General features: G+C 36.9%; 2 protein-coding genes across 5 annotated transcripts; one reads left to right on the top strand and one right to left on the bottom strand.

The window, feature by feature from the left end:
- LOC140777013 (floral homeotic protein AGAMOUS-like) lies at nt 1-10,170 on the top strand. Of its 4 annotated transcripts, none has more exons than XM_073120912.1 (8): nt 1-126; nt 498-727; nt 4,969-5,047; nt 9,105-9,166; nt 9,235-9,334; nt 9,458-9,499; nt 9,587-9,866; nt 9,949-10,170. In XM_073120912.1, the coding sequence occupies exons 1-7, from the start codon at nt 115-117 to the stop codon at nt 9,656-9,658; spliced, it is 597 nt and encodes a 198-aa protein (XP_072977013.1). In that variant the 5' UTR covers nt 1-114; the 3' UTR covers nt 9,659-9,866; nt 9,949-10,170. The 4 variants fall into 4 exon arrangements, with proteins under 4 accessions (XP_072977013.1, XP_072977016.1, XP_072977015.1 ...); XM_073120915.1 differs by lacking the exon at nt 1-126 and adding an exon at nt 200-393; XM_073120914.1 differs by lacking the exon at nt 1-126 and adding an exon at nt 201-420.
- A 2,110-nt stretch (nt 10,171-12,280) lies between these two features.
- On the bottom strand, nt 12,281-13,636 carry LOC140779015 (uncharacterized). Its single transcript, XM_073123953.1, has 3 exons — nt 13,397-13,636; nt 12,980-13,223; nt 12,281-12,874 (listed from the first exon to the last, which is right to left on the bottom strand). Exons 1-3 carry the CDS (start codon nt 13,536-13,538, stop codon nt 12,550-12,552), a joined length of 711 nt encoding a protein of 236 aa, XP_072980054.1. The 5' UTR covers nt 13,539-13,636; the 3' UTR covers nt 12,281-12,549.
- Between the last annotated feature and the right edge of the window lie 6,254 nt (nt 13,637-19,890).

Consider the following 19,890-nt stretch of genomic DNA (forward strand, 5'->3'; position numbering starts at 1 on the left):
CTTATTCACACTCCTCATTAGTAGTCCCTGTCTACCTCAAAGGCGCAAAGTCCTCTCGCTCTCTCACTACATCTCTTTCTCTTTCTCTCTCTTGTCCCCACCCATCATCCAACAATGGGACTGATGGTAATGGATGCCTCACCTTTAACTAGCGTTTCTTTTTTCATTTAATGATTGATAGAGATCATAGAACCACAGAATGAGAGAAGTAGGAGGCTGAGGAAGAAGAGGAAGCCAAGTAAGAGAAATAAGAGAGAAAGAGAGAGAGAGAGAGATCTTGTGCTCCGAAGACATCCAAAAAAAACCAACCCTTTACCATTCGATTTCATCTCTTCTTCTTCCTCCTCCTTCCAATCTTATATAGGCAAGAGCCCAAATGGATGAACACTAGATGTGATCAACTCGTTTTTTGCTCCACTAGTAATAGATACCATCATTAGTGAGTGTTATATATGTGTGTATATATATATATGATCTCTCAATTTAATTTGTTTCAGGTTAAGGGATTGGAGGCAGAGAGGCTGGAGCGGCCGTCGGAGAAAAAGATGGGTAGGGGAAAGATCGAGATCAAGAGGATTGAGAACACCACCAACAGGCAGGTGACATTCTGCAAGCGCCGCAACGGCCTCCTCAAGAAGGCCTACGAATTATCCGTCCTCTGCGACGCCGAGCTCGCCCTCATCATCTTCTCCAGCCGCGGCCGCCTCTACGAGTACGCAAACAATAGGTCAATCATACCCCCATTCTTCTCTCTTCTTCTTCTTCTTTCTTTCTTTTTCATCTCTATATCTACCATAATTTCTTTTTCTTTTTCTTTTTTCCTTTGTTACTTGATAACTAGCCTACCTAACAACCAACAAAAAGTAAAAAAAATAGCAAGTCGTCGAGTAGATTTCATATTTACGAACAAGCTCCAAATTAATTGGAGATGAATGAAAGTAGTAGAAAGGATATATATATATATATATATAATATGAAAGGTTAGATGGGTGTCATTCTTTTTCTCTTAGGATCACTTGTCTTTGTTTATTTTGGTGCTTCTGAGGAGAAAGAGATCTAAATGGGTAGGGAGAGATAGTTAGATAGATTTTAGTACAGTCTAGCTGAGATTATATTTGCTTACATGGTCCTCCCCTATATATATATATATATATATAAATATCTTTTCTACTATGGTGTGTGAGGAAAAATTGGGAGCTGCTTCTGCATAGATTCATCACCTCATTTGCAAGAAAGCAATTTGCTTCCTTTCCTTCCCTTTAGCTTTGTTAGAGAGCAGTTGGGTTAGTAAAGACTACTAACTCTCTCTCTCTCTCTCTATCTCCTTTACTCCTCTTGCTAACTCTCTCCTTTCTCATACTAGAGCCCACCAATGGGAAGCTAGGGTTTCCTTGCATTTGGATTAGGGTTTTCTCCTTGTGCCTTTATTTTCTTATTCCCAGTATGCCCTTCATCTCTCTCTCTCTCTCTCTCTGTACACGTATTGTTTTCTGCCGATAGCTGCGAATCTTGCGACCGAGCCCATCACGAGATTTTCCTGACACCATCTCTGCTGCAATACCCAGCTCGCGTTTCTCTCTCTAGAGGCGTTTATAGCGAGAGAGAGAGAGAGAGAGAGAGAGAGAGAAGCCTAGTGAGAGAATGGTACGGGGACTCGGGAAAATGACCAATGGGGTGACGCGTGAGGGGATCGAGGTGGGCAAAGGGGGGTGCGCGGTGGTACGTGTCGGTGGTCGTACCAGTGGGTAAAGGGTAGAGGCCACCACGTGGCTGTGGAGGCGGTCGGACCAATCATATCGTGGGATCGCGCGCCAGCGTGGCAGCAGGGAGCCAATAGTATCCTCGGGGAAATTAAGGTTCAATTCATTGGTCCTCGCAAAATAGGACGGATATCATTATTCTATTGGTTACTGCGTAGAAATGACATCCCCTTTATCTTTTTTGCCCAAATGCATTTATGTTGTAGTATTTTTTTTATGTTTGCCATGAATTAATGATGGCTTTATGTAGAGTTTATTACGGTGATTGAGTCAAAGGGAGTCGAGCTGGGGATGAAAAGACCCAGCTCCAATGATATCTCTCCATTTTGATCGGTTGGAATATTTGGTCTGGGAATATCTTTTGGGTGGTTTTGTTGGTCATGTGATTTTAACATGGAACAAAATTTTGGACGAAAAGAATAATGATGGAGATAAATCTTGGATTCCTTTATTTGCTCTCTCTCTCTCTCTCTCTCTCTCTCTCTCTCTCTCTCTCTCTCTCTCTCTCTCTCCATATACAGCCACAATTTAAAGTTAAGTCATTTCAGATTATTCCTTTTGTACAAGTTCCATTCAGTGTTCTAGCAGCATCAAATTAAATCTAAATAGCTTCAAAGTGAGATGAGTATCTCAACAACAACAATGGTTATTAGTATGGTAACTCGAGCATTGCTTGTATATTATGTTTCGTGATATTTGAGATACTCCTATAACCAAGGAAGATTTGGTCAGCTTTAGGACTCTAAGCCCTCATTTGGTCCTAGCTTGTCTTTTTTCTCTATTCTATGTCAAGGAATACTGCTCCAAATTTGTAAGCAAACTTAAAATTATCTCTACTTTAGATTAAAAATAATATTTAAAGTATTTCACACACAAGCTCAGTTATAATTTTACTCTTGATTTAATTAAAGTTATTTAAAAAATAATCTCTCATCTTTTTTACTATCCACCTATCTCATTTCACAAAATAAAAGTTTTTGCTCAATTTTTTCATCTATCTCCTAACTCTTTCATCACTCATCTATCTTATTCTTACTCAAGTATGCATTGCAATTCTATAAAAAATGAGAATGCTTTAATTTAAATTTATATATCAAATTAAAGGTATTTGAGTTAATTTTACTTCTTATTTGAACTTTTATTTTAACTTTATATCACATTAATAATGTAATTGTTATACCACTATTGTAGTTTACAATCATACATCAAATTACCCTACTATAGATTAAAGGCACAATTTTAAGAGTAAGAAATTGTAATAGCTACTCTAGATTTTTTTACTTGCCAGAACATTAACGACGTCTAGTTAACATCTTTCTAAAATTTAGTTTATAATTTCTGTTTTATGCTCTTGCTGTTCCTAACAAGTATATAGTGGAACGGAATTTGTAATGCTTAAAATGAGTAATTTAGAAAAGCCAGGTAATAGACCACCAAGATTTATTAGAAGTTGCACCATGTCAGTGAAAAGATCTTCTAATTACTTTCGGTAAAATTGTAAATTGGAAGCTGGAAAACAAAAGTTTTGAAGGAAGTCTTTTTCCTAGTAGATCAAGAGGACTTTGAAATCTCACTACGTGTTGTTCTTTATCTTCATAAATCCTGATTTCTTGCACTCTTCCTCCAAAAGCAAGGCTAAATAGAAAACCTTATATTACTTGGTTGCCAAGTCCCTTGTTTCATAGCCTTTAATTGACACTGATTTTCTAGCTGTACTGTTACAGTGAGTGTCCCTATTTGACTAAGTATTCTATGTACAATAGTTAGAGTTTGACAAATCTGATTGTCTTAAACGCTGAAAGTGGAAAAGTCTAACATTTATTTAATTTGTCCTACCCTATCTAAAACCAAGCTAGTTTAGGCACGGTTTTTCTTATGAGATAGATGTGCGTAGTTAGGTAATGAAATTAGTTTGGAGTCTTTATATTTAGGACTTCTTATTCTCTTTTTTTTTTTTTGGTCTGAATCTGTTTGTGAAAATGGTTAGCTTTCTTCTACTTTTTTTCCTCTTTTTTGTGTGTTGCAAAGATAGATTAAAGAAATACAGAAGAATATTTTTGCAAATATACCTCCAGCAAATTACTTAAAAGTAGAAGTAAAGAAACAAAGCTCTGATTAAATATTTCTTTAGATGTGTTTCTGTTAAATATAAGCTCTTTTATGCTATGTCCGATAGGAATCGCAGCTCTGCTGCTTTGTCAAGTAATCCAGAAGGCAAAATTTGGCACTTTCTTCATGGGTGCATGATCCTTGCTAGTTAGATTTTGAAGCAATACATCAGAAATCCTTTTCAGATGCATCTGGTTACGCTTGTTTGTTCACGGGTTTTAACCGGCTTTCATAATATTAGTAGGTTCCGATTATTTGTGAAATTTGAAGGATAAATGTTATGTATTGACAACTATATATATTGTTCATTTGCTGAATTTGTAATAAAAAGTCATATAGTAGTTCTATCTTTCTGACAAAGAAACCAAACAAAGTTAGTTTCCAAATTAATTCAATTTGACAATCATAAAGGATGCACCACTTCAATAAAAATATTGCTTTCCTGCCTTATGATATAGAAGGTAATTATTGTGCTACAAATTCCATAACTCAGTTTCTTCCTCTTCCTCTTGTTGGATCATACATTAATATATGATAGTTTGACATTTTAAAACAAAAAACTCACAGATAAATTTGACCACGAGAAGTACAAATTAAATATCACAGATCTAGCACGAGATTGCCAAATAACACACATCGGAATACATATTCTATTATGTGGCATATCTATAGAAGCTTTGCAATATTAATACAAATACGAGATGTGCTCTAATTTCTGCATGAGATAACTAAGATAACTACTATTGATTTCTGTCATTTGTTTAAGCCTGTTAGATTCGACATCTAAAGGAAAAGAAAAGAAATCAAGTTCAATGAGATGCTAAAAATGTTTCAGAAAAGCAGCATAGTATAAGATGTACATTATCAGCTGATCTGCTGATCAAGTTGGTCTAAGATATCTTTCTCAAGATAAGAATAGAAAAGAAAAGTTGGCTTCAGATATCACGAGATTATCTACTATGTTTGGAGACTAATTAGAAGTTTCTCTAATTGGTCATCAATTTTGTCTTACAAATATAAACTTATGCTGCATTAGTTGTTCCTCAAGATTTACTGGTTACTCCATCAACGATAACTACAGTATTGTGTCTAACTGCAGTGTGAAAGCTACAATTGAAAGGTATAAGAAAGCCTGCAGTGGTACCTCCTCAAGTTCTGTCTCTGAAGCTAATGCCCAGGTAACATCTTGTGATATTTCATCCATATATTAACGTATCATTTGTAATTTTGCATGGACAGAAACTTGGCGCTTTGAGTCTAAGTGATCGTATTATATGTCTACTCAACAGTCCTTAACGCTAGAGGATACAGACATTGAATTTTGGTCCTTTCAGGGAAACTAGATTATGGATATTTGAAGCAATAATGATACATGGACTCTTTTGTACCCGTTCCATGTTTTAGTTATGATAGCATTTAATTGACAAATCTGCAACTTTCTCTTGGAATGACTAGTGCACCACTTCTTATTATGATACCTTCTGGTAGCGATTAGTAGTAGAGTACTAGAGAAGCCCTCTTCGTGGTTTAATTTGAACAAGTTGTTGGTAAATGTGTAGAGAGTTATAAGTGTTTTGAAATATTCTCAGATGTACAGATTTTGGAGCAATAACACTATTGTATTTCCTAACCGGTACAATCAAATTAGGAGTGCAGTTTCAATGTGGCCAATCTATGTAGGTGACCATTTAATGTGTGCTAATGTATGGATCATATATCTGACGACTATGATCGTGTCCGAAAAGAATATAGAAGACCATAGGATTTAGGCAAATGTGATTAGAGTCATCAGTATGCAGGATTAATATATTGGCATGCATTTGACGACCCGCCCAGGCCAACTTGCATAATACAGGCCTTCACCGAATCCCAAGTTTGTTAGATCCAAACATATTATACTATGAGCCAACCACAGTAACCAGTCATTTCCTTATTTTCTTCTGTCCTACAGTTACTCATTTGTCTTCTCAACTGAACCTTTGATATCTTATTAGAATATAAAATGTAGAAGTAGCCATTCTCATTGCTTAGGTCCCACTTAGTCTGTGGGTAAGGAAAAATATAGAGCAGTAATTCTAATTAATGGTTAATATAGTTTATCACTGGTTTAGTGCAACATTTGATCATTTGTGTTCATGAAAAATAATGTAGAGGAGATTCATAACTTTTCTTCATTCTCAGTTAATATTTATTCTTACAGAAATAATCTGAAAATGGAGAATTGTTTTATGTGGCGAAAAAGAAAATAAAGTCCTTATTGACCATTTGAATATCTTATAATCTTTCTATTTTATCCCAAATTTACTCTTTATCCGCATATAGTTTTCCAATTCAAAATTAAGAAATATGACTTTCTACTTTTCTGACAGACATTTTTTTATGTTTATTGCAATTGATGATGATGCCTACAAAACATCACAAAAGGAGAATTAAGGAAGAGACATTAAAACTAAAATAATGCAAGCATGCCTTATAAATAATTCCACTCGAGTTAGTCAAACCAGCCACAGTTTCTTCCATTCTCTCTTTTCTTCTATACCTTGTAGAAATTGCTGCAAGATTTTCTTCATGTGTTGATGCCCATAGATTATGACTTCTACCAACCAATTTCTTGAAAGTTTTGCCATAACTTTACCTGTAGTCCTGCGCACTTTCTGCGTTGTGAAATGTGAATTTAAGATTTGACTAAGAGATGCTATAAGATTTCCTCCATGAACAAAATAGAGTACCTGTAACTTGATCGGATGTAATTATAACGAGCACCTTTATTTTTTGCCTTCATTCTTCAAGTAAAGTAGCTAATGGACGAATTTGGCCTACAAAACTTCATAGACCTAATATAAATTAACACGCATCTCCATTTCAAATTTCTCATCATTTTTTCACATCCTTTTCCTCTGATCCAAACTTCTATACATCCATATATTACGAGAAGACGCCATTAAGTAGTATGTATACACACACACATACTCATATACGAAACTCCTGAACATGATATAAAGTTCACTTACTTTACACCTTCATTGCCTTGTAAAAGCTATAGCTTCCTGGTTTGATGGCCTAGAAGGATGATAGTATAAGCTATCTTAGATTAAATAACCTTATACCTAATTCTTTTTCATGCATATTCAAATAATAAATTTTACCTCTACTAGTCAAAATGTCTCATGAAATGATTATATTCACTTAAAAATGAGCCCATCCAAGTATTTCCTATCATCTGTAAGTAATTTCATCTAAAAAGGATTATAGAGAAAGGATTCTCTGAGTGCATATGCACCTCCAGTGGGAAAAATACTTTTCTTGAAGATATCACCTCAATTGGTGTGACTTGCATATATATTTTTTTTTCATTTTATTTTTGTTCATCTCTCCCATACTCTGATTGTTACTACGATAAGGCAAATAAACTCTTTCAGTTGTCAAAGCTTCGTTGAGTTTGTCTTTCAAAAGTCACATCTTTTGGGTGTTTTTAGATCACTAAGATGTAAGAATAGCTAATTCTTATAACAGCTTGTATTCAAATGTCAATGCAATTATTGAATTTGACTTGAACAAATAAGATGTCTAAGATTGAGAAATTAATCAATAATGATCAACAAGCTTATGTAATGTACACAAATGATTAAATTTTAGTTTTGTTCAGGGTGATTAAGTGTTCATTTTTCAAAGTTCATATTGAAGACATTGCCCTACATAAACTTTGCAGAACTGGACTAGAAATTTAATGGAATTCATTCACTATTTGTATTGTAATTAGTTTCAAAATAATTAAGAAATAGTGATTCAATCTTCATCTAGAGAAGAATTATGTTCTTTCCACCTGTATTTATGTAAGTTGTCACAAACTTCTCTGAAATATTATTCACCTGATTTTCCAATTTCCATAAGAGATAGCAACCCTAGGTCCAGGTATTATTTCTATGTTGGAGATACTGCATCCTTAAGGCGCCAAAACCTTTCAATCCCCCCTGACAAAGATGAGAAGTACATTAATCACCTCCTTAGGTTAGTTCTAGGATCATTGATGTCTGACTGTGAAAATTCATCGTAGAAAATGGCCCCAAGAGTAGACAACAATACAGACCGAAGGGGTTCTGTCTACTTGCAGATATGGCATTCCATAATTCTCGAGCTGCTAGAAAATAGTTGTTTTAATCCTCTATATTCTAATATATGCATCGCCTCATTTTCTTTTCCTCGAAGGTAGATGCACAAAGAACTGTTACACCTTCATTTGAAAAATTAAAAAGAAGACATAGTAACTTAATAGTTCCTGAAGGAACGTCTTTAACATGCAGTTCCAAAGAGAAAGGTGCTCTAATGTGGATAGAACCTTACATGGAATACCATAAATACACCAAACCTTCTAAAGAGTTCCCATAGAAATAAAATATAAAACCAACAAAGAAAAAACAGTCACTTTACATAACACACAAGAAAACATTTAATGGTAGCCCAGGTTAAGGATTATACTCAATTTAACTCGCTCAACCAACCATGGATTCTGTGCTCCTGTACCTTATTAGTTGGATCAACAAGCATTATGTGTTCCTATTCTTTGAACTGTAAGTTTCAAATTCCCATTCTTATAATTGGAAATTTCAGATGCTAAGTTTCCTTTAAAGTGTCAACCTAGAATTTTTAGAAGTCACTGAAGCAAGTTTTATTTTAATGAAATTGGGAACATAACCATCAATCAAGTTTATGCACTTCCTCTAACTTGAAATGTATTAATTACTTTAGATCTGTATGCGTTTCTACTTAATTTGTAAATGAAGGTCAATACCATATATTACGTGTTTTCAACTAACAAATAAATGCTCATTCCTCACATATTAGTTCTATTTTGGATTTTAAAAAAACCTCATGCATATCGGACACTTCAGAATATTGTGACAACTGAAATTTTATAGATTTGCACAGCAAAGTAATCCAGCTTGATAAGAATTTCCAGTACCAGACTAGAGAATAAATAGTTCACTAGTCAAGAAAGAGAAATAAAGAAACATAAAAATCGTGGTTATTTTTTTATTGAGAGTGAAATTCTACCATATCAATTACAACATTCAGATATGAGAAGTTGAGTGTTCATATTGCATGGACATAGTTATAGGTAATAGAGCTTCTTCATCATTTTATTTTTGGTCCTTATATCGTTGGATATACCAATTGTTATTCTTTTGTGTGCAAAAGTAATGCTCTGCTGAAATCAGCGTCATGTTGTCATTTCAGTACTACCAGGAAGAAGCATCAAAGTTGCGCCAGGAGATTACCAACCTACAGAAAACAAACAGGTAATCTGCTAGAGGAAAACTATGCTTGGTTTCTAGAATTGGTGGTTCTAAGAACTGCAGTTTTGTAGGAATATGCTGGGTGAGAATATAAGCACCATGGACCTTAAACATCTGAAGCACCTAGAGACCAGGCTAGAAAAAGGTGTAAACAAAATAAGAACCAGAAAGGTAGTAGGCTCCTGATAGTCAATCTCAACAATAGTTGTTCAATTTGATCTTCTTCCTTCTTTTTTTATTCTATTCTTTTGCATAGTTTCACATGTTCATACTGATGGATCATTGTTTCCCCAGAACGAGTTGTTGTACGCTGAAATCGAGTATACACAGAAAAGGGTAAATAATAAGGACTCAACAATTATGCTGGTCTTAGTTCTTATGAGCATATTTGGTTACTGAGCAAAAAATCTAATTTCTTCTCAGGAGATGGAGCTGCAAAATGTTAACATGTACCTAAGGAATAAGGTTCTATCTCTTTCTTCTCAGGATAAATGAGGAAATTATATTTTCCTTTATCTTAATGCACTAATTTCACTAGGAGCTTGTGATGAAACAGATAGTTGAAAATGAGAGAGCACAGCATCACATGAACATGTTACCATCGGCAAACGAATGTGAAATGCCGTTGTTTGATTCAAGGAACTTCCTGCAAGTGAATCTACTGCAACCCAATCAGCATTACTCGCAGCCTTAGTGAACTTGAGTATGCAAATCATTACTCTTGTCACATATCACCTTCTGGAAAATCCACTACTTTTTGTAATTCCTTTTCATCTTTCTTACAGATGGTGTATCTGCAAATTTAAGCCTCTAGATGTAGAGTCTGACTGCTCTAAAGTAGCTCGTGGCAAGATCTTATGAGGAATCTAAGGAAGAATATGTGCAAACATGGATTGAACTAAGAGCCTCTCTTTTAATATCTTGTAAGGATTTCCACTTGACTGTATGCTTTATATATGAATCTGGACACTCAGTATTGTGGCATAAGAGCTGAGTGCTTCTACTTAGTTTGTGTGGTCATGAAAACCTACATCATTGCCTTATATATATATATATAATCTATTTTGAAACTGCAAGACTAAAATGGTTCTACAGATTGTACTACGTGTAGTATAAAAAGTATGCAAATTGCAGTAGTCAAAAAATTTGGACATGCATGCTCACGCACACACATATACACACATGAAATTATTTAAAGCTTGTTGGTCTAAAAACCCAGTTAAACCTATCAGCATATCTCTGATTGAAGCTCAATATTATAGTGCAACTTTCATCTCCCTATAAACTGGAATGTTGTTCTGCGTGTACTATTTTCCACCAGAACCAAACTTAGCGGCATCTTGTAATTGCATGGCTTGAAAGTGTATACAATATACTCCATGTAAATGCCACAGACATGATAAAGCCATCCAGAATACTTTCTATATAATCATAAACAACAAAGAGAGAGAGGCAGAATTTGCCACAAGGCCCACAAGTACCTAAGAGAAAAGGCCATGAGTACTATTTCGTAAGTTAGGTGACAGTATAGACAGAGCCAAAGCTACAAGACAATAGTGATATAGTAACATTATGACCAAGAATGCTTGTAAAAATTCAATGTTCTACCGGCTAACGCATTAGGTAAAGGTTAGTTTCGAAGTCTAGAAACATTGTTTAAGTCAACAAGCTAACCCTCCAATTTGGATCTTCCTGTTGGGCTCAAATACGTATTTGATCGATGAATCTTTGACAGATAGCAATTCAGCAAACTCATTCCTCAACTTCGGAGCATCCATCTCATTGTTGCTTCGAGGAGCAACAATTACTTTAGCCTGTTCTTCGAGTGTAAAGTTGGACCACTTAAAGTGGGGATCAATATAGTCCCTGTACAACTCCAAAATCTCATTGTGGTTGATAACACACCAGGATTAGTGAAGTTCCATATGCCTGTACAATTCCTTCATGTCATCTCAAGTGATATTGGCAGAAGCTCATCCAAGACGGACATGCTGTTTGGAATGTTTACCACTTTGACATAATAAGATATCTTCGTGAAGATATTGGCATTCAAATTCGAAGAGTACAGATATTTTCATACTCTTTCAGAAGCTCTTCCACCTGTAGTATTCATGGAAACTCTATGACAACATATTATGTAAGACATAAACCGATTATGAATGCGTTAATTAAGGAGAATAGTTAATTTCTCAGATACATCAAAGAATGCTAGGAAATCATTCTTTCTCGGATACAAACAATTACCTTTAAAAAAAGTTAAACTGGGATATCTAAATGGAACCCAGAATAGTTAATTTCAACATCCAAATCACCGCATCAAAGCGTAATAAAATCACGAATCCTATCACTAAGATCGTACCAAATTTTGATATCACACTAACGGTTCAAGAATGAGATTTTTTTTACAGCAACGACAGATCAAATGCGGCGATCTTCTCGTAAATAACCAAGCGAACACTAATCATATAGCACGGTCCGGATCAATAACATGCAGCGTAGAAACTCCAAGAACAAAACCAAATATTATGGATCGAACTCAAATATTCTTGGACCGGAAGGAATAGAAAAGGAGCAAAAATTTCATATCAGATCTACCTTTTTTCGAGGAAAACGAGATCGAAGTGGACGAAATCGGACACCGTATCGAGCCGAGAGAGAGAGAGAGAGAACTAGGGATTATTCTGAGGAAAACGATCTTTATGTGAACGTTCAAGAGTGGGAGAAGGAATTGGTTGTTCCGTTAGTTAGTAATTAAATTAAACCGACGAGAGAGAGAGAGAGAGAGAGAGAGAGAGAATAGGCTTAATATTTCCCATTGGTGAGGGGCAGTTAATTTGATTATTTGCGTGGAAGCCATCTATAGTTTGAAAATTGCGTCTATATCCCTCTAACAGTACTTTGTATTTCACGAGTATTTTCTGATTCATCATTTACTGGGGAGGGCTCTAAATGAAAAGTTAAGGTCGCCATCAAAAATTGATGTAAGGGCTGCAGTGTGGGCCTTGTTTAGCAGCAGGCCGTGGGCCATTCTCATTTCCCATCTAAATTCAATTCTGACACTAGAATTCAATTTATCCACAAAGGATTTAAAACTCAGCATGGATTGTGTGCATCTGATAAACATCCAAGGACAAATCTAATCCCAAATTTCTTTTCATTTTTTCACTGTCACCATATTATTTCATAACCAAGCAAAGATGCCGGTTATTTCCATCAAATTTAAGATATACTTAAAGTTAACCAAATCTCGAGTACACAATACAGAACAAATCAACAACATCACCGTTCACCACGACACATCAAACAGTTGGAACGACATCAAACAACGAAAGCCACAAATAAACACAACAAAATAAATAAATCTCCCGTCCATACTCATCGTTCATCTACAGCTTGAACTTGCCCTCGTTGGCCCTTTTGAAGAGCTCGGCCTGCGCTGCTGCCGCGCCGTCGGAGATGATGGCGGCGGCGAAGGAGTTCTTGACCTGCGGGGTGGAGAAGGGGTAGCTCTTGCAGGCAATGGAGTTGAGGAACGCGGCGGTGCCCTCGCGGAAGAGCGCGCCGATACCGTCGGTCCGCTTGTTCCCCAGCGCGTCGATCAGGCTTGGGTTACCGCCGAAGACGACGCTGCACGCCGGCCCAAAGAATTGGGAGACGGTGCCCCAGTAGCCGATGAGGGACTTGATCAGATCCGGGTTCTTCTTCCAGTAACTTCATGCACATCCATATACGTAGTACACTAGTGTTAGACTGTTCAATTACGTATATAACAAGAATATATTATATATATGGACAAATTTGAAATGTTAGTCTTACTCGCACGTGCCGATTGAAGGGATAGGGGTGGATGGGGTAGTTTTTGGGGGAGTGTAGCTGCCGCCAGATGGAGGAGTGTAGCTGCCGCCGGATGGGGGAGTGTAGCTGCCGCCGGATGGTGTCGGTGAGCCATACTTTGGTGACGGTGAGCCATACTTTGGTGACGGTGAGCCGTACTTGGGTGTTGGTGTTGGTGTGGTGTGGCCACCGTAAGTGGGAGTAGGGGAAGATGGCTTGCTTGAGTCTGTATACATATATACCAAGGATGATATATGCCGATAATTATTTAAGTATATTTTCTAGTCTAACCAAAAGAAGAAAAAAAAAAACTAAATTCTTATACGCAGTACATATCAAACATTTTAAACTGAAAGCATAGTTATTGCTTTGTGTAGAGAGAGAGAGAGAGATCAATACGGTGTGGAGTAGAGGGAGAGTAGTAGCTCTTCTCATCAGAGAACTCCTCAAGTTTCCGAGCAGAGATTGGAGCAATGAAGCTCTGGGAAACCAACCCTAATAAAACAAAACTCATTAGAAGAGAACTCCCCTTCCTCGCCATTGCTCTCTACTATCCTGAGAAGCACCACAAAGATAAAGGAAAGAGGAGATGAACGTGGTAGAGTAGTGGACCGTTACACTTCTTGTGATCGATGGTTACTATAGGGGTGAGCATGCATATATATAAATTGCACTGAGACCGGTGCCACTGCATTCATGAACATAAATATTGGTAGGGGAGGACAGTAGGGAGTTCGGTGTGACATTTATTTCATCTCCATCATATTATAGTGGTGATCTTCTGGCCTTTGCATTCAAGAGATAATATGGCAATGTACATTTTGAGCTCATCTCCATATATCCACTTCTCGGGATGTACATATCACCATCATAGCCACTATATATATATATATGTGTGTGATGCATAAGTCTTAATAATAACATACAACATCTAATATAATTTATTCAACTTCTCATGATACCTGGGAAGGCATGCATTACCAAAGGGAGAACCCCTGAAGATCTACTTGATTAATTCTTGATGCCGACTCGAGTGATTCAAGAAGTAGCTCTCATATTATTTATCAGCCAATATTAAGTATCCATTAACTTAAGAGTACTAGCAATTCATTTGTTGGAAAAGTATAGGATTTCTCATGTTAATGGTTGATATATTAAGGCGCCCCTTTCACATAGAATAGCTTATCTAATTGTCTCATGTAAACATCCACCACGCCATGTTGGTAGTTGGTACTTCTCTTGACATTAAGATCACGGAACGTCCCCATGTGTAGTTCACATGGCCAATGCCAATGTTACTAGCTGGATATATACAGATAACCAACATTGGAAGAGACGACTATGTGGAGTGAGAAAAATAAGTCAAAGCCTCGTAAAAAAAATCATGGAAACTGACATGCAATAACTTATTTGAATAGAGGATTTGTAAACAATATTCTGCGCACAAGTAGAGAGGAATTCGCAGTCAGTAAGAATGCCAGAAAAATTCGTCGCAAGCTCTGGCAATGCTCAGAAAAACAGCTTAGGCTGCTAGTTCTAATGGCCACCACCTGTGCTGTCAGCTCTACAACACACGTACACACCAATTGAAGAGCCAGAGCTGCATCAACTTCAAGATTCTTCTAAAAGTAGTTCTCAATTATTGCAAGACTAATGTCATCTCTTCTCTTCGTTCCTCTTTTCGTGCACATTCTCTTGAACAGTAACTAGTAACTACTAGTCTACTGCCATTTTTTCCCCTACCAAGCCCTCTTAAATGAAATGGAGACAGAGAAGTAGTTGGGCATTGAGATGTGCAAGACGACCAGACAGGGGACAGCTAGCTACGGTTTTGCTTGCTAATATGCCCAACTCTAACGAGTTGGAGATGAGGCATTAAATTTAAACAGCATTTACTACCTGCCAGGCCAACCAGCTGGTAGACCCTTGCTGGTCCTATAGAGGATCTGTCACAAAGTGATGACCATATATTTTGCTCGGTTATATACTTAACAATTAAAGACCTCGCAATGGAAAAATAATTCTACAAACATTGGTGTAAAGGAAATGGAACTAATAGGTATCCATTTTTGGGCTTCCTGGTCCAGTTGTGGGGTTAATTGGCCAGAGAGCACACAAGCAGGTTTAATTGTTGGGGTCCTGCTGCATTCAATTAGATACCTTACAGACCACTAGGATAGAATCTTCGACGTTAAAATAACTTGAGGTCCCTCATGAGGTCCACTGTAAACGTACGTTAAGGTTAATTCCCTGTAGGAAAAAGTTATAGAGAGACGGTAAAGGAGACATTAATGGGGAGCTGTAGGATTACTGGATCATTTGAGTCCTAGGGGTGAAAACGGATAGGACATGAATCGGATAATGGCAAATCATATCTAAATATGAGTACGAATACGGATCCATAATATTATTTTATACGGATAAACGGATATAGAATTGGGGCTAATCATGAGCTGCCAAGTACGCGCTGATCGACTGCAACAAAACATTTCTCCAGAGAAATCCACTCCCTAACAATAGGAAGTAGATGCCATGAAGATCTCTGTCTAAAACTCAGAGTCAACCGCCATAACGGTATTAACGGCATAAACTGCCTCCACCCGAGGACGTGAGACACCCCGCCCCAACCGCTCCTCAAACAAAACCCCTACCATCCATCTCCTCTCCAAAAACCAACAAACAAATCCCAACTCCAAGCCTTGTCCTTTTCCCTCTCCTTAATTCTTCTCTTCCTCCATCTCCCTCAACAGGAAGAGAAATCGATTAAGGAGCCATTCATAACCCCCAACAACATATTACAAACCTAGCTACCCCATTAATCCTAATCTTTCCACACCACCTGCATGGCTCGCCAATCCACCGTCCTCCTCCTCCTCCTCTTCGTCATCGCCTTCTTCGCCGCCTCGTCGGTCACCGCCGACCTGCACTGGGGCCTAACGAGCTTCGACATTCATGAGGCCACCTCGCCCGTCTGCGACGGGCTCTCAGGCGAATGCGCCGCTGATGATTTAGACGAAGATAACATTTTGTCGGAGGTCACACGCCGCGGCCTCTCGTCCCGGACAAGGTTCATAAGCTACGACGCGCTCAAGAGGGACCGCGTGCCGTGCGGCCGCCGCGGTACCTCGTACTACAACTGCAACAACAGGCGGCGCATCAACCCGTACCGCCGCGGCTGCAGCGCCATCACCAGGTGCGCCAGGTACCTCAATTAGCATGCATGGAATTGCGAAAGAGAGAGCCGGAGAGAGAGAGAAGAGAGAGAAGAGAGTTATGTATTCAGTTGCTTGGTATTATACCGCTGCTGTTGGATTAAATTCTTATTTGTGCTATTTAGTGTGAAATTTATATATTATACTATTGACACTGTAATAAAAAGAGCCTTAGTTGGTTCTGTGCGTGTTCTAACTTGTATGGTACGTGTGGTAATTGGAAATTAATTAATTCGTGTTTGAAGAGGGTTTTTGTTTGTATCTACTGTTGCTGATTTCAATGAAAGTATGAGTACGTAGGATTGGACTATCTTTGATTTCGTTACTTGATTGTCTGAGCTTGTTTCGTATTTTTATTTTGATTAACAATCTATTTTGTTAGTAAATTTAGGCCTAATTCATATTGTATGAGAGAAAGTGATTAAAGATGTCCATCTAACAAGCCTAATTAATTTAGTATCAAGGTGATACAAGAAAGTATAGATTGATTGGTTCTAAACCTGTTACATGGGTAACAACTAACAAACCCAATAGTTAGTTGGTTGATTGGTTATAAACTTATCTCTTTTTTAGCTTAACAGTATTGAAAAAGACTTGGGCAACTTGATAACAAAGAATAACAATACATTGGAGAATTTGGAAAGTACAAGAATGGCTATATTTGGCGATGTCGTTATCTCTATGTAGAATATTATTATTAGGGACTACTTATTATTAGTATTATTATTTTTGTAAACTAATTTTTGCACATTAATGGTTTTTCTGTTAACATTAATACCCCTAGAAAGAAACCTAACACCGTGATAATAGAAAGAGACCTAACACCATGATAATACCACCTATAATTAAATTAACCATAGAAACAGATTGTGAACATAATTTAATTATGGATGATTATTCAAGAACCTAAAGACTAGGTATGTGCTAGACAAAGGGTCAATCATTCCTTAATACAAAACTTAGCCAACGAATATAGTCATTGAATTTAAATTCTAAGTCATTGTACCACTAAGTTATTACTTTTCGCTGTCGCATTGTCGAACTGATTCTCCAAACTAATACATTGCCGAGCTATTAAATTGAGTTGTGTCACTCAAGCCACCAAGCCAAACCACCAATAATCAAACATTTGATCATAATAGATTGATTGGGAGGTGAACTTAAACTTGCAAGTAAGTATCCTCACAACTTTCTAAAGTTGAGTAGTATTGAAGCAAAGAAATCAACCCGAAAGGACCACCTTCCACAAGCATCTCTTTGTGAGCTAGCAGATGGCCTGCAATCTGCATGAAACTCTTGATTCAGTTGGTTACTCGGCGGTTGGCAACTCCCAAACGAAACAGCAGTTAAATTGTAAAATGAAGTAGTGAAAGTTTAACTTATGTGTCAACCAATGACACATATTCCTCTGTATATGGTTTCAAGATCCAATAGACTTAGAAATAAACTTCCTCCAGAATAAAATATCACAGCTAGACCTGATCATTTGTTGGGCCGGGGTCGGCCCAATGCCCGGCCCAATCTATTACCGTGAAAACTCTTGCAAGCAGACCATGTCGTTGGGACTACAAATTATAAGTTATAACTCATAAATACTATTTAATATTAAATATTTCGAGCCGAGCTAAGTAGGCCCAATGGAGTCTTACTCAAGCCCAGGCCCAGCCTAAATAAAGATTGGGTATTATAATTAAAGCCTGCCCTGACCTATTTTAATAAAAAATATTGACCCAAACCAGCAAAAAATAAAACGAGTCGGATGGGTCGAATTGAACGAGTTGTGCTTCTCATGCTCAGCTATAGCAGTAAGTTTACAGGCTAATTATTATATTATTTCTTTCTGATATATAGATTAAATAATTAAGTTATCCCTCCTGAAAAAAAAGTAATAACCAGTTCAAATAATACTCGTATAATAGATTAATTTAAATGTTTATTTGAGAATTCGAATCTATAAACTTTGTTATGGACTGATAGAATTAACCTAACTATATTACATTGATCGACCAAACTGCTTCTACTATGGGTTGACCAGCAGGCAGCAGCTCCTCGTCTATATATCAGAAAGAAATTAAGCTATCAGAACCCACTTTTATTAAATTAAAAATTAAAAAATTTATATAAAACACCATGCATCATTTTGCTTTTATTAATATTCACGAACTACATAGACATTTATTATTTGACCCCTAGATTTTATTTTTATCGTCTCAAGCATAATTAACTATAACATCAGTTAATAGAATAAGAAATATTTTGTTACTTTTAAAAAATAAAATAATAAATTAAATACCATTTACTTGACATTAAAGTATGGTTTCTTTTATTTTATTTAAACTTACAAAAACGTAACATCATTTTGAATCAATTTATTCAACTCATGGCAACTATTCAGTAAGAAAACACCATGGGGTTAATTTTTTGAGGTATTAAAAAAAAATATTTGGGTTGAATAATCAATATTCATATGGTAGGGTGTGAATATGCTTAATAGTATCTTTGATAAATTCCCCTACAATTTATACACCTGGCAATTTTCTTTTACATCAACTCAGCTTCAGCATCTCTTTCTAGGGTTCTTGATGTATATTATTACTTCCTTAGTACCTTTACATGTGATCCAGTGGAATGAAATAGGTTCCTGGCTTGCTTCTCACTACTGGAATCCCTTGCTACTTACTTTTAAGCCTTGACAGGCTTGAGATCTTTATAGGCACAAGATCTAATGCTTATATTAGTCCTCAGAATGTGCCTAATTTTCTATGCTCTAATTTGCCATAAGCCATAATAAGATTCTATATCTACTTCCTACAGAAGCAATTAATGGGGATTAATTTCTTATTTTTGTGGCTTAAAACAGATGAATATATTGTAGATTACATGTATATAGTAGTGAAATTACTGAAGGTTATTATGGATTTTGTGGTACAGTATCCAAAAGCCATGTCTTCTCCTAGTTTCCAGGGCCCCAATCCCGGTGATTAGTTAAAGGTACGGTTATTATCCCAAGTTTACAGCAGCCAAATCGGTTTGCTAAGTTAAAGAATTAAGGTACGTGGAACCTTGTAATTGGCTACTAAATCACATTAGGTAGTTGACATGTTTAACAGCCACATAAGTCCTACAGCCCACCACGTAGTCTCCCCTCAAACCTCAAGATTCGTGCAGATTCGGCGATTCCTCGCGAATCCCGTCGCAAAATATTAACAGCGTTGGTGTCACGGTGAAGCAACCCTTGAAGTATCCCTTTCTCAAGTCATTCTATCATTCAGCGACTTCTCACCAACTTGTAAATAGAATTAATTGTGTTAATTATTCTACAAACGTGCCCTTGGTTATTGGAATCATATACCATTTTATTATATGTAATGTAACCTCATATGATAACAAGGTCAACTACTTCAGGTAGGATGTTTCACGTTGAAGTGATCGGGTTTATGTGAACAAAGTCCAACATATACAGGCTGTCTAATGGGCATAGAGATCCAAATGTGCATGAAGCTAAGCTCATGGAAGTGATCAACTAACTTCTCCTAGTTTCCACCAATGATCATGTGGCTCTCTCTTAATTGACCCACAACCCTAGAGAGATCAGAGCTGGCATTCCAATTAATTGGACATCGACGTACTTGTTACTATCCTTTTCCAAGCCCTCTATTTGTATGTGAAGCACTCCTAACA

The sequence above is a fragment of the Typha angustifolia genome, chromosome 15, assembly GCF_048772165.1.
Source record: "Typha angustifolia cultivar Huaian chromosome 15, ASM4877216v1, whole genome shotgun sequence".
NCBI lineage: Eukaryota > Viridiplantae > Streptophyta > Magnoliopsida > Poales > Typhaceae > Typha > Typha angustifolia.